Source organism: Miniopterus natalensis, chromosome 1 (genome assembly GCF_054644295.1).
Source record: "Miniopterus natalensis isolate mMinNat1 chromosome 1, mMinNat1.hap1, whole genome shotgun sequence".
In the NCBI taxonomy this organism is placed as follows: Eukaryota; Metazoa; Chordata; class Mammalia; order Chiroptera; family Miniopteridae; genus Miniopterus; species Miniopterus natalensis.
The window spans coordinates 159,439,129-159,453,991 of record NC_142081.1 but is presented as its reverse complement, the minus strand read 5'-3'; the positions used below and the strand labels follow the sequence as shown (position 1 = coordinate 159,453,991).

General features: G+C 39.3%; 1 protein-coding gene across 4 annotated transcripts; it reads left to right on the top strand.

The window, feature by feature from the left end:
• Positions 1-144: 144 nt before the first annotated feature.
• Positions 145-14,055, top strand: THAP6 (THAP domain containing 6). 4 transcript variants are annotated; one of them, XM_087827026.1, is made up of 5 exons: positions 145-165; positions 1,484-1,586; positions 2,198-2,405; positions 6,835-6,960; positions 11,676-14,055. In XM_087827026.1, exons 2-5 carry the CDS (start codon positions 1,507-1,509, stop codon positions 11,928-11,930), a joined length of 669 nt encoding a protein of 222 aa, XP_087683152.1. In that variant the 5' UTR covers positions 145-165; positions 1,484-1,506; the 3' UTR covers positions 11,931-14,055. The 4 variants fall into 4 exon arrangements, with proteins under 4 accessions (XP_087683152.1, XP_087683132.1, XP_087683145.1 ...); XM_087827006.1 differs by lacking the exon at positions 145-165 and adding an exon at positions 405-526; XM_087827019.1 differs by lacking the exon at positions 145-165 and adding an exon at positions 405-538.
• Positions 14,056-14,863: the final 808 nt, after the last annotated feature.

The window sequence follows — 14,863 nt, the reverse complement described above, 5'->3', positions numbered from 1 at the left end:
CGCCGCGCCGCCCTCGCGCACCCCCTCCCGGCCGCGGCCGCCGCCGGAGCCAATATGGCGGCCGGGCACGTGACCCGGGGCAGTCGGATTTCCGGCGGACGGGGCGGAAGCGAAGGAAGACGCAATCTCTGTCGCCGGCGTTAGTCGCTGTCTCCGCCGCTAACGGTAACGACTCCTAGGCTGCCTCCTCTCCCCCACCCGCCGCGGGCCGCCCGAGCTGGGGCCGGCGCACTGCAGCGGCGCGGAGACGCCCGCGGCCCGGGGCGGCGAGCCCGTCGGCCGCCTCCGCACCTGCCGGGCGGCCCCGCCCTCCCCTGCGTGGCCGCAGCCTGCGGAAAGGGGCGGAGCCCGGCCGCCCGGGTGGGCGCGGACCCTCCGCGGCGCGGGTCCCCTGCTCCCTGCCCCCCGGCCGCTCTCCTGGCTCCCCGTTCACTCAGAATCTGCGCGAACGGCCACGATGTGCCAGTCACCAGCCGAGGCGCGGGGACAGGCGGGAAGAGCGCCCCGCCGCGCCGTCGGGGACCTCGTAGGCTCGGGGGTAGAAGGACATTGGGGAGTCCCTGAAGTAAATGGAAGGTTCCAGCCTGGGGAAGTGCTGGACGGAGCGCGTTTCCACGAGAGCTAGTGCCACAGGGGGTCGCTCCTCCCCTGGGAGTCCGGCGGGAGCTGCGAGGCGCGGGCGGGCCGGGCGCGGGGCCGGTGCTGCGGGAGGCGCCCTGGCGGGAGGCGCCCTGGCGGGAGGCGCGCGGGGCCGGTGCTGCGGGAGGCGCCCTGGCGGGAGGCGCGCGGGGCCGGTGCTGCGGGAGGAGCCCTGGCGGGAGGCGCGCGGGGCCGGTGCTGCGGGAGGAGCCCTGGCGGGAGGCGCGCGGGGCCGGTGCTGCGGGAGGAGCCCTGGCGGGAGGCGCGCGGGGCCGGTGCTGCGGGAGGAGCCCTGGCGGGAGGCGCGCGGGGCCGGAGCTGCGGGAGGAGCCCTGGCGGGAGGCGCGCGGGGCCGGTGCTGCGGGAGGAGCCCTGGCGGGAGGCGCCGGGGCCGGTGCTGCGGGAGGAGCCCTGGCGGGAGGCGCCGGGGCCGGTGCTGCGGGAGGAGCCCTGGCGGGAGGCGCCGGGGCCGGGAGCTGCGGGAGGAGCCCTGGCGGGAGGCGCGCGGGGCCGGAGCTGCGGGAGGAGCCCTGGCGGGAGGCGCGCGGGGCCGGAGCTGCGGGAGGAGCCCTGGCGGGAGGCGCGCGGGGCCGGAGCTGCGGGAGGAGCCCTGGCGGGAGGCGCGCGGGTCTGGGAAACGAGCCGCCTGCCCGGCGCCCGCTAAACGCGGCTTCTCCTTAGGGAGCCCGGCCCCGGGAACTCAGGAGCGGAGCTGCGGGTGTTGGGAGAAAAGAGTTGCCTTTGGCTTTCTAATAGGACTTTCTCTTACCTAAAATGTACTAGGAAAGGTGTGTTCCCCTTGGCTTTGAAGGTGCTAACTCTGACCATTTTAACTTTCTTTCAGTTCTGTTATGAGTTGCTAAAATCATGGTGAAATGTTGCTCGGCGATTGGATGTGCTTCTCGCTGTTTGCCAAATTCCAAGTTAAAAGGACTGACTTTCCATGTGTAAGATTTTTGCGGTAGTGAAGCCAAGTGTTTTAAAAAGCAAAAAGTAGTTTTACTTAAGTCTTAAGTTTTGAACTTTAGTTCCCAAGTTCTTTTTAAATAACCTTTTTAGTTAAATTTGAAGTGACAGGGATACCTTTACACTTTTATAATTTAGAAGTTTAAGATACCTGCCCAAGGCATCAGGCTGGTTAACAAAAATATCATCAAAGCCGCGTTTGCTAGCATTACTTTGCATTTTAACACACCTTCAAAGAAATTCAGTGTGGTTTATGTGTAGCTTACAATCGGACTAAAGGATCTTTGCCCAAATATAGTCTGTCCTGGGATGAAGAAAAACCTTCAGTTGTGGTGGATCTTACTATATTAAATATCTTTTGAAACTTCTTTATAACATGAGAAAAATTTAAATGAGGGCCATATGTCTACAGCGTGATTGGTAGAAAAATCTGACTATTAAAAGTGACAGTTAAAACATGAATCTTAATGGTTTCCATAATATTTCCCAAGAGTAATAACAAACTGGTTAAGGAATTAATTTAGTCACACCCCTAATTCAAGTAGAGTATCAATAGTGTTTAATTTTAAAATACTTTTTGTATTTTTTCTAGATTCCCCACAGATGAAAATGTCAAAAGAAAATGGGTATTAGCAATGAAAAGACTTGATGTGAATGCTGCAGGCATTTGGGAGCCTAAAAAAGGAGATGTGTTGTGTTCAAGGCACTTTAAGAAGACAGATTTTGACAGAAGTTCTCCAAATATTAAACTGAAACCTGGAGTCATACCTTCTATCTTTGATTCTCCATCTCACTTACAGGTTTGTTTATGAGATACTTCTTACCACCGTTTCTCACTCTTTATGGTACTGTTGAAAAAGCTTAACCATACTTGCTTTGAAATCCTTTTAAGTTTTTAAATATGTAAACTGCTGCTTCAGACTTTGTAACGTGTAGTAGGAGTATTTTACCAATAGCCACTCAGAAATGTTTGTACATTACCAAGGTTTGGTGAAGTGTACTGACCCTAAGAGTTAACATAATTCAATATTTGTATCTGAAAAATAGAGGAACATAAGAGGGTTGAAGTAAAGTTCCAATTTGGCAGTCCTGCTCACTCTGGAGCAAAAGTCAAGAGCAGAGCCTCCAATAGGTCCAGCATATACTTTTAGAGCCACGTACATTTGAACTTAAAGCCTAGGTAGGACTGGAAGGAAGAAAACCAGAAGGCGATAACAGGAGAAGGTAAGGAGAGAAGAGATCTGAAAAAGAAAATAAAAGGATTGGGTAAGTAAACTCTAGTTGAATTCTGTTTTTTCTCAGTGGTACTAGTGCTATGGGTTGGCTGCCTCACCTTCAATACCTTTCTTGACTTCGTGTTCCTGGAAGTGTATGTGTGTGCTTCCAAAAACTTAGACTGACTGATTCCAATGTGGACCATTCAGGAAGAGCCTGTGGGTTCCACAGTAGTAATTAACCTCCATTGAAAGGTATCTCCTTCCTGACAGCTGGAAACAAGGAAGTAGTCCAGTAGTGTAACTGCACCCATGTGGCCTTGGTCACTTTGTATTGTTGGTCACTCTGTATTGTTTGTATTGAGTTATCAAGTAGAGACTGCCTCACTTTCTTCCTTATTAATAAATGTGCAATGTCTTATGCCATTTGCTCTAAAGGGTTTTTATTCTGTAGTAAGGTGTCAAATATCTATCATGGTAAGAGGACCTTAAAAAATGTGGGCATAAAAAACTATAAGTTACTGACTTTCAAAAAATATTTCCTAATAAAGAAAATTTTTATTATAGGAAATTAGATATTAAAGAGAAAATAAAAATTAACAATAATCACTTAATCCAGAGATAACACTGTTAACACTCTGATGTGTTAGCTTTCTAGTCATCTGTATGTGTATGTTTATATATAAATTCATCTATATTTATATAGTTTTACGAAAATAGAATTATACGGTATATATATTCTCTTTTTTATTTGCTCCTCTTTTTTTCTTTTTTTTTAAATTGATTTTAGAGAGAGGAAGAGGGGGAGATAGAGAGAAACACTGATTGGTTGCCTCCCACCCCAACTGGGGATCAAACCCACATATATTATTCATTCATTTAGTCCTCACAACAATCATATGAGATAAATACTACTATTATCCTCATTTTACCACTTGGGGAAACAGGCCCAGAGAGCTGGAATACCTTCCCCAAGTCACACAGCTATTAAATGGCAGAGGCTGGATTTCAACCCAGGCATGTTGGCTCCAGAGTCCACTTTTAACTACTGTTTTCCATGATGTTAAATATAGGGTGGGGCAAAAGTAGCTTTACAGATGTTTGTATGGAAAATAATACAAGAATAAATAATACAAGAATAAACTCTGAACAGAATAGATTCAATGACATGGAAACATGGATCAGACTGACGAATGTCAGAGGGATGGAGGAGGGTGGGTGGGTGGAGAGGGAGAGAGTAACCAAAGAATTTATATGCATATATGCACAACCCAAGGACATGGACACAGGTGTGGAGAGGGACTGGGGAGGGGGGTGGGACGGGGTAGAATGGGTCATTGGGGAGAAAAAGGGGCATTTGTAATATTTTAAGCAAAACACAAAAATCATTAGCCTAAAAAAAATAAAATGATTTTCTCTAAATAAGTAAACTGTGTTTTGAGTACTTACAACTGTAAACCTACTTTTGCCTCACCCTGTATTTTTTCACAGTGGCTTTCAAATGTTAGCCTACGTTAAGACTTAATTGAGGAAGCTTTTTAAAATGCAGAAGCCTGTATCGCTCTTTCAGAGAATTTGATTCAGTAAGTTTGTGTTAAGAGTCTAGGAAATCTGCGCTTCATAACATGCACCCAACATGATCATGTTACAGATCTATGGATCACATTTTTAAAAGAATACTGTATGGAACACCAATTTTTTAAACTAAATTTTATATTGAAGTACAACATATATGCAGAATAGTACACACATCATAAGTGTATACATAGACCAGTGAATTTTCACAAAGAGAATAGACTCATGTAACTCCCCTGAAAGATATGGAATATTACCAGTACCCCAGAAGCCTCCCTCATGCTTTTTCCCCAACCACTACACCCACAAAGTTAATTGATGTCATTGTCAGTTATATAAACAGAGTCATATACTATGTACTCTGGCTTCTTTAGCTCAACATTACATTTGTGTCATTAATTCTCATTGTAGCATGTGATAATAGTTCATTTATTTTCTTTGCACTATAATATTCCATTGTAGAAATAAACTATACTTTTTTCATTCAACTACAAACATTTTTGTCCATGTCTTTTGATGCACTTATGCACACATTTATGAAGAATATACATAACTTCTCTTAGAAGTGAAATTGCTAACTCCTAGGGATGTGTATGTTCAGCTTAAGTAGATATTGTCATAATTTTCCACAGTGGTTTGCCAATTTATAGTCCCACCTTCAGTGTATAAAACTTCCTCTGGTTCTATATCCTTGCTAGCACTTGCTGGTGTCAGCTATATAGAACATTTTTAATGACCATATAGCCATTGATTCTATGTATGAACAATAGTTTATGTAATCAGCCCTCACTATTGTATATAGGTTATCATCTTTTAGTATTTTAAAGAGCACTATAATGAACATTATTGTAGTTGAATTTTTTTTTTTTTGTATTCCTCACCTGAGGATATTTTTTCCATTGCTTTTCAGAGAGAATGGAAGGGGGAGAGAGAAAGAGGGAAACATCAATGTGAGAGAGACACATTGATTGATTTCCTCCCCAGGGCCAGAAATCGAGCCTGTAACAGATGTAAATGCCCCTGACCGGAATTGAACCTGAGACCCTTCAGTCCTCGGGCTGATGCTCTAACCACCAAGCAAAACCGGCTAGGGCTATATCTTTGTACATATCTTTATTTCCTCAAACTAAATTCTTGGAAATACAATTGTTGGATCAAAAATTGTACACATTTTTTTAATTTTAAAGAAATCCTGTTTTTTTAATTTTTTAAATTGATTTTAGAGAGGGAAAGGGAGAGAAACATCCATTCGTTGCCTCCCGTACCCACCCCAGAGATTGAACCCACAACCTGAGTATGTGCCCTGACCAGGAATCAAACCCACCACCTTTCAGTGTAAGGGACAACGCTCCAACCAACTGAGTAACACTAGACAGGGCCTCATTTTTAAGACTTGTGTTTGATACAGTTCTCCTAAAGGCTTATACCAATCTATTCCCCTACTAGCAATGCATAAAAATGTCTGCCCACTCTAATCCTCTCAGTATTGTGTTTTTAACTTTTGATAAAATTGACAGGCAAAAATGTCATCTGTTTTAATTCATCTCTGAATGTTAGTGAGTTTCTACATTTTTATATGTTTATTAGCCATTTGTATTTCTTTGTATGTATGTGTGTTCAGGTCATCTTCTATTTTCATACTTTTATAAAATTCAGACTTTTTTGTTGAGTAGCCAGTCCTATATTTTCTCTTGTCTGACTTTAGCCTTTCCTACCTCAAGATTATATAAACATTTCCTAAATTTTTTTATAGTCCATCGTGGTTTTTATCTTTACATAAATTTTTAGTACACAGAATTTCATCATGTTTTATTGTGTATAAAGGATATAACGTTTTCTTAGTTCATTTTGACATAGCTTTTCTCCACTTATTTATGATGCCATTTTTTAAATTCTAAAGGCTTTTATCTACTTGAACTATTTCTAGATTTTTCTGTCTAGGAGAATAGCAGACTTTTTGCTTTTGTTTCTGTGTAATATATTTTTTGTATGTTTTTAAGTTGATTTTAGAGAGAGGAAGGGAGATGAATAGAGAGATGGAAACGTCATTTGGCTGCCTTCTGCACGCCCCCTACTGGACATCAAGCCCACAACCAGGGCATGTACCCTGACCAGGAATAAAACCAGTGACCTCTTGGTTCATGGGTTACTGAGCCACACTGACAGGGCAAGTGTAAAATATTTTTAATACTTGTAGGGCATATCTTTTCCTCATTATTACTCTTCCTTTTTAGGAAAATTTGTGTTTCTAGATGAACTTTAGAGTGATTTTGGGAAAGTTCCTTTAAAGTAATTTCAGTGGAACTTAAAATTTACTGACTTTTAAAATCAGTTTCCGTGAAAAGAAATGTATTAATTTTACTATACAAAGTAAGGAAGAAATAAAAATTTTGAAAGGGCAGAAGTATCTACAATAATTGTTATTAACTCTTCTTAACAGGGGAAAAGAGAAAAGCTGCATTGTAGGAAAAACTTCACCCTCAAAACCCTTCCAGTCACAAACCACAATCACCAGCTTGTTGGTGCTTCCTCGTGTATTGAAGAATTTCAATCCCAGTTTATTTTTGTAAGTAAAATTACTCACTGAGCTAATGTTGATAAATTTTTTTAAGTTTCTTTACCTTTATTGTTGAAAATATTACAGATGTCTCCTTTTTACTCCCATTGATCCCCTCCATCCTGCATCCATCCCACCCCCAGGCCTTCCCCAGACCAGTGTCTGTGTCCATGGGTTATGCTTATAAACATACAAGTTTTTTGATTAATCTCTCTACACCCACTGCCCCCTCCCCCCCTTCCCTCTGAGATCCCTCAGTCTATTCCATGCTTCTATGTCTCTGGATCCATTTTGTTGTCAGTTTATTTTGTTTATTAGATTCCACATATAAGTGAGATCATGTGGTATTTGTCTTTCTCTGACTGGCTTATTTCACTTAGCATAATACTTTCCAGTTCTCTCCATGCTGTCCCAAAGGATAAAAGATCCTTCTTTTTTTACAGCTGCATAGCATTCCATGTTGTAAATGTGCCACAGCTTTTTCATCCACTCATTTGCTGTTGGGCACTTGGGCTGTTTCCAGATCTTAGCTATTGTCAATTGCACTGCTATAAACATAGGGGGCTTAAACTCTTTATGATTGGTGTTTCGGGTTTCTTAGGATATATTCCTAGAAGTGGGATCACTGGGTCAAGTGGTAGGTCAATTTTTAATCTTTTGAGGAAACTCCACACTGTTTTCCATGGTGGCTGCACCAGTCTGCATTCCCACCAGCAGTGCACTAGGGTGCCCTTTTCTCCACATCCTCACAAGCACTTGTTCGTTGATTTGTTGATGGAGCCATTCTGACAGGTGTCAAGTGATGCCTCATTGTGTTTTAATTTGCATCTCTCTGATGATGAGCAATGTTGAGCATTTTTTCATATGTCTCTTAGCCATCAGTATGCCCTCTTTGGAGAAGTGTCTATTTAGGTCCTTTGCCCATTTTTTAATTGGATTGTTTGTCTTCCTTTGGTTAAGTCGTATGAGTTCCTTATATATTTTGGATATTAACCCTTTATCAGATGTGTCGTTGGCAAATATGTTTTCCCATACAGTGGGCTCCCTTTTCTTTTTGTTGATGGTTTCTTTTGCTGTGCAGAAGCTTTTTATTTTGATGCAGTCCCATTTGTTTATTTTCTCCTTAGTTTCTCATGCCCTAGGAGATGTATCAGCAAACATATCACTATGAGAGATGTCTGAGATTTTGCTGCCTATGTTTTCTTCTAGGATTTTTATGGTTTCATGCCTTACATTTAAGTCTTTTATCCATTTTGAATTTACTTTTGTGTATGGTGTAAGTTGGTGGTCCAGTTTCATTTTTTTGCATGTACCTGTCCAATTTTCCCAGCATCATTTTTTGAAGAGATTGTCTTTACGTCATTGTATGTTCTTGCCTCCTTTGTCAAATATTAATTGACCATAATGACATGGGTCAATTACTGAGTTCTCTGTTTTGTTCCACTGATCTATATGTCTGTTCTTATGCCAGATTGTTTAGATGACAGTGGCTTTGTAGTATAACTTGATATCTGGTATTATGATCCCTCCAACTTTGTTCTTCTTTCTCAAGATTGTCGTGGCTATCCGGGGTGTTTTTTGGTTCCATATAAATTTTCAAAGTGTGTTCTAGATCTGTGAAAGATGCTGTTGGTATTTTAATAGGGATTGCATTGAATTTATAGATTGCTTTGAGTAGTATGGACATATTAATGATGTTAATTTTCCCAATCTATGAACATGGTATATTTTTCCATTTGTTTATATCTTCCTCTATTTCTTTTTTTCAGTGTACTGTAGTTTTCCGAGTACAGGTCTTTTACATCTTTGGTTAAGTTTATTCTTAGGTATCTTATTTTTTTAATTGCAATGGTAAATGGGATTGTTTCTTTACTTTCTTTTTCTGAGAGTTCCTTATTGGTGTATAAAAATGCCATCGATTTCTGGGTGTTAATTTTGTATCCTGCTACCTTGCTGAATTCATTTATTAAATCTAGTAGTTTTGTCTTTAGGATTCTCTATGTACAAAATCATGTCATGTGCAAATAATGACAGTTTTGTTTCCTCCTTTCCAATTTGGATGTCTTTTATGTTTTCTTCTTGTCTGATCACAGACAAGACTAGGACTTCAGTACTATGTTGAATCAAAGTGGTGAAAGTGGACACCCCTGTCTTGTTCCTGTTCTTAGGGGAAATGGTTTTAGTTTTTGTCCATTGAGTATGATGTTGGCTATAGGTTTGTCATATATGGCCTTTATTATGTTTAGGTATGATCCCTCTGTTCCCACTTTGCTGAGAGTTTTTATCAAAAATGGGTGTGGGATTTTATCAAATGCTTTTTCTGCATCAATTGATATGATCATATGATTTTTGTCTTTCAGTTTGTTTATGTGATATATCATGTTTATTGATTTGCGAATATTATACCAGCCTCACATCCCTGGAATAAATCCCACTTGGTCATGGTGTATGATCTTTTTAATATATTGCTGGTTCTGATTTGCTAATATTTTGTTGATTTTAGCATCTGTATTTATCAGGGATATTGGCCTGTAATTCTCTTTCTTTGTAATGTCTTTATCTGGTTTTGGAATTAGGCTAATGCTGGCCTCATAAACAGAGTTTGGAAGTCTTCCTTCCTCTTGAATTTTTTGAAGTAGTTAGAGGAGGGAAGGTGTTAATTCTTCTTTGAATGTTTGGTAAAACTCCCTGTGAAGCCATCAGGGCCAGGGCTTTTGTGTGCTGGGAGCCCTTTGATTACTGCTTCAACTTCGTTAGCAGTTATCGGCCTATTCAGGCTTTCTGACTCTTCCTGATTGAGTTTTGGATGGTTGTATGTTTTTCTAGGACTTTGTCCATTTCATCCAGGTTGTCTAGCTTGGTGACATATAGTTGTTCATAGTATTTTCTTACAATCCTTTGTATTTCTGTTGGGTCAGTTGTTATTTCACCTCTTTCATTTCTGATTTTGTTAATTTGCGTCCTCTCTCTTTGTTTCTTGATGAGTCTGGCAAAAGTTTATCAATCTTGTTTATCTTTTCAAAGAACCAGCTCTTGGTTTCATTAATCTTTTGTGTGTTTTTTTTGTTTTTTTGTTTTTTTTAGTCTCAATGTCATTTATTTCTGCTCTGATCTTTATTATCTCCTTCCTTCTAATTACTCTTGCTTTTCTTGTTGTGCTCTTTCTAAGTTTTTAAGTTGTAGGGTTAGAGAGTCTGTTACAAGTTTTTCTTGTTTTTGAGGTAGGCTTGTAGTTCTATGAACTTCCCTCTCAGGACTGCTTTCATTGTGTCCCATAGATTTGGAGTTGTGGTGTGGTGATATTTTTAAGATGAATTTGTCCTCTCCATTAGTATTAAACCTTTCAAAATCTTTTAAAAGTACCAGGGGTTTACATGTTTGAGGTTTTTTTAAAACCTGTAATATCCAAAATTAATACTGCTTCCCAGGGCCATTATAATTCAATAACAAATTAGAGTTAGTTAAGCCTTTGGTTACATATTTAGTTCAGAGAATGTTTTCACAAGGATATTTCAACCAAGAAAAGGCAAACCTCCCTTTAGATACTATATTTTTATATGGAAATATCTAGTTTAAAAAATAGTTATATCTTTAGGTTTTAAAGAACCATCATAGACATACAGAGTAGTGAAGCTTGCATTTAATTTATTCATCTCATTGTCTATTCATGTTAGAACGAGATCTGTTTTACTATCTTAATTACTATCACTTTATAATACTTTAAATCAGGTAGTCTTCCAACTTTGTTCTTTTTCAAAGTTGTTTTGGATATTCTTAGTCTTTGCATATTTTATATGAATTTTAGAATCACTTTGTAAATGTTTACAAAAAGGCCAGTTAGAATTTTGACTGGGATTGTGTTGAATCTGCAAGTCCATTTGGGAAGACTTACCATCTTAATAAGACTATTTTAAGTCTTTTTTTAAGTCTTTCAACCCATGAATTCATTATCTCTTTTCATTTATTTAGGCTTTTAACTTCTCTCAGCGATGTTTTGTAGTTTTCAGTGGACAGGTTTTTCACTTCATTTTTATAAATAGTATTGTTTTATTTATTGCTAGTATATGGAAATTGATATCTATATTGATCTTGTATATGAAAAACTTGCTAAATTCACATATTAATTATCAAAGCTTTTTGTAGAAGCTATCAGATTTTCTACATCATGTTTTCTGTCGTTAAAAACAGTTTTAATTCCTTCTTTCCAATATGAATAACTTTGATTTCTTTTTCTTGCTTTATTGCACTGCCTTGAACGTCCAGGGCTATGCCAAATAGAATTACTAAGGGCTAATCTCCATGCCTTTCCGGTCTCCCCTTATAGAGTCAAATATTCTTCAAATTAAAGTAACTCAGTTACAAATTTAACAATGTAAGTTTGTTTGATTGATAAAATTTAAACTTAGCAGCCCACATTTAGGGAACAAAAACTGTATAGTGATTGTATCATGGAGTTCATAAGCAGATACCTACCTCGGAATGAGAGGTGCATGGCATCCATAGCATTCTATACTCATGCCTGCCTAGCCTTCCACAGAACAAAGAGGCCCCAGGCACCAGAAATACTGCTTCCACCCTTAGCCTCTTATGTTCTTTAAACGTCTTACTATCGCCAACTTAACGGTCTTCTCTAAGCACAGTAAATGGAGAAACAGCTGAGGCCTAGTTATAAGCTTTCAGCTATTTGTCTGTGTGTTCTACTAACTTGGTGTTTATGTTTTTAGGAACACAGCTACAGTGTAATGGACAGTCCAAAGAAACTTAAGCATAAATTAGATCATGTGATCAGTGAGCTAGAGGATACCAAGAAAAGTCTGCGGAATGTTTTAGACCGAGAAAAACGTTTCCAAAAATCATTGAGGAAGACAATCAGAGAATTAAAGGATGAATGTCTCATCGGCCAAGAAACGGCAAATAGACTGGAAGCTTTCTGTTGGGTGTATTGTCAGGAGAGCATAGATCAAGACTATATTTCATGAAATAATTTTATGTTATGTTCTACCTAAAATTGACATTGTTCAGCTTTTTAGAAAATAATTCTTATTTACCGTCATTAAATATTATCCATCATTTAGAGTGCTTCTCTGGATCCTCTGCAGCATTAAGCATTATAGTTCTTATCCAAAGACCTTTTTTAAAGAGATTCAGAAATTTGTGCTAGTTTTCATGTTTTTGTGTGACTTGTGGCAATTATGTTTTTATAGACCTAAACTAGTGCCAGGTCATTATTGTAAGATGTTGAAAGATCATGAAAATTCCTTTAGACTAAGGAAATGGTATCAAACCAGGCATGTTAAGCTATAGTAGTAGGAACTGACCACTTCTTCAGCAGCAGCAGATTTTTTACTTCAAAGGAGTACTTTTATTATTATTTACGTAGATAGTCTTTATGGTAAATATGTTGAATTGTACTTTAAATGTATCTTACTATAAAGCAGAATTTATTTATAACACATGTCAATCTTGGATCCAATCCAAGGTGCTTTTGTTATCAGTAATATCAAAAGATCTTTTTACAAGACATCCTGTAGTACTGATCCTGAGGATAGCATATGGTGCGGATCTTTTGACTTTTAAAGTTGTCCAGAGACAAGTTAAGAAGGCCCAGACGAGGTCTCAGTTTCTCAGTGCAGTACATTATTATTCTCACTAGGAGCACTTTGATGTAAACCTGCAGAGCTTTAAAAATTTTAGAAAAGGTCATAAATCTGATTTTTCTCATAGCTAGTTACTCTGACAGTTCTGAACATTTTGTTTTAGGACTGTTACTTCATCATAAAGGTATATCTTCAAAATCTGAATGCCAGTATTAGATGAATACTTTTGATGCTGCTTTATATTTTACAGAAAGAAATGTTGCTGAGATTTTTTTAAAATACAAAATATAGAAGAAACCATTAAAAATGATGTAGCTCTTCCAGCAGAAATAGAATTGGAGAAAGGATACGATATTTTCCTTTAATTGGAAGAGTAGATTACCATCGAGAAGCTTTTATATAGAGAAATAGGTTAGAAAAACAGTAGCTTTAGAATAGTTTCTTACTGAATATACAGATAATAATTCTCTCTATAGCTATTTTCTGATTCATCTAAGTGTCAGAAATTTTGGTTTTCTCCCAATTTCTTAGTAAAAGCAACTGAAATTAAGAGTCATAAACACTATGGATTAGAATAAAATTTACTAGCCCAAAGTCAAATTCTACTTTGATGCATATGTACATATGTGAATCTCATTCAGACATCTATGCTCTAGTAGTTAGAATTTGAGTGTCAATTATTTCAATGTGTTAACTAGAAATGAACTGCATTTTGTGCTAAAATGTTCATTATAAGTTTGTTTGTGTTATATAAGTATCAGTAAGGATATGGTCACTTGAATTTTTTTATATTTAAGAATTTTGTTTTAATGCATGTTGTATTTTTATGTAGGATTCCAAACCTTCCCTCTGAGTGGGATTTTACCCACATTTGACAGGTCAGCTTTATGTTAAGAAATCACTGAGGTGATTTTAAAAAACTCATTAGCTACCCATTATTTATTTTGGTTGTTTAATTTTGAATTCATAATGGACACTCTAAATGGGAAATTAGGGTGTGACCTTAGGTTTTATGGCGATTCTGTGACAGATACTGAGATTTTTTTCCCTCTCCCTGTTTTTGAGTATAAAAATTAAGATCAGTGGACAGTGGGAAAAGTAAAAGGATAGATCCAAAGCAGTGTGTCCAAATTCTAGATCTCCACAGGCTGCTTAGAATAAGTCAAGCCCGGGAGAACTTCGCAAAAGTCAGGTCCCAGCTGCTGCCACTCTCACAGTTGCCAGTCGCTTTCCTACTTGTGTTCAGAATGAATTTAGCCCTTGGGTTCTTTTTCATTGGTCTCAGTATCACTAAGCAAGAGAGAACTGTGGGAAAAATATTGGTTTCATCAATGACTTGGAGCTACTCATTTGCTCTTTATTTTTATGGAGAAGTGATTACCAATAGAAATATGACATAACAAATAAGGCCCTCCCCACCTGTCTCCCCAAACAAATGCCTGAACACAGTATATACCTCGGTTCCCTGTTCCCAGAGAACAGTTCTTGGCCTGGGGAAGGACTGTCCTATGCAGAGCAAAACCAGTCATCCCCCATCCAGAGGTTCCTCAAGCAACCAAGGCCAACCTAAGGGTTTCACTTTGCTTTAAAGTTTGGAGTAGCTTCTGGATTCTGGAACAAGCCAATATACCAGTTCAACCTCAGCACCAAATCAGGTACAAAGGACTTGACATGCATTTTTCTCCATATCAAGTTTAAATCTTTAGACTTTGGTTCCTAAAGGTAGTTACAATTATAGCATAGTCTTTGAGAAAAAATGAAATGTATTAAAATATGTATACTTAGTTTTGTTACAGAAATAATTGGGTGAAGAATCCATTATATATTTGAAAATATAAAATATTTTCTTTAGTAATGTACTCTATGTGGTTTTTGTACATTTAGTTATTCAATAAAATAAACAGAAAAATCAAGAGTTTGCCTTAATTTCTTCCACATTTCCCCCTCCACCAATAACTTTAATAGCATAGAGTCTACTAGGTTAGATGACCCAAGTGGCAGGCCTGCTTCCACCACAATATGGACCTGCCATAGACCCCTTTCCTGCTCTGGGCCTCATTGAGAACTGACAGCCTTTCATGTCACCCAGTCTAGAGCAGAGAGCAGTATTCTTAAGTGTGAAATATGCTCCTTCAGAACCCAAAGAGGCCTGTTAAGCATTGTGCTTCCATCTTCCTAGTGAGATGCAAGTTGTATTAATGTGTTTTGTACTTCAGTGTGGATGTCCTAGCATGCCCCTGATCCCTGGACACTCCTCCCCCCAAATTTTACTGATGAAGGCCCCTGATGCCTCTCTCCTCACTGTTCACTGCTCT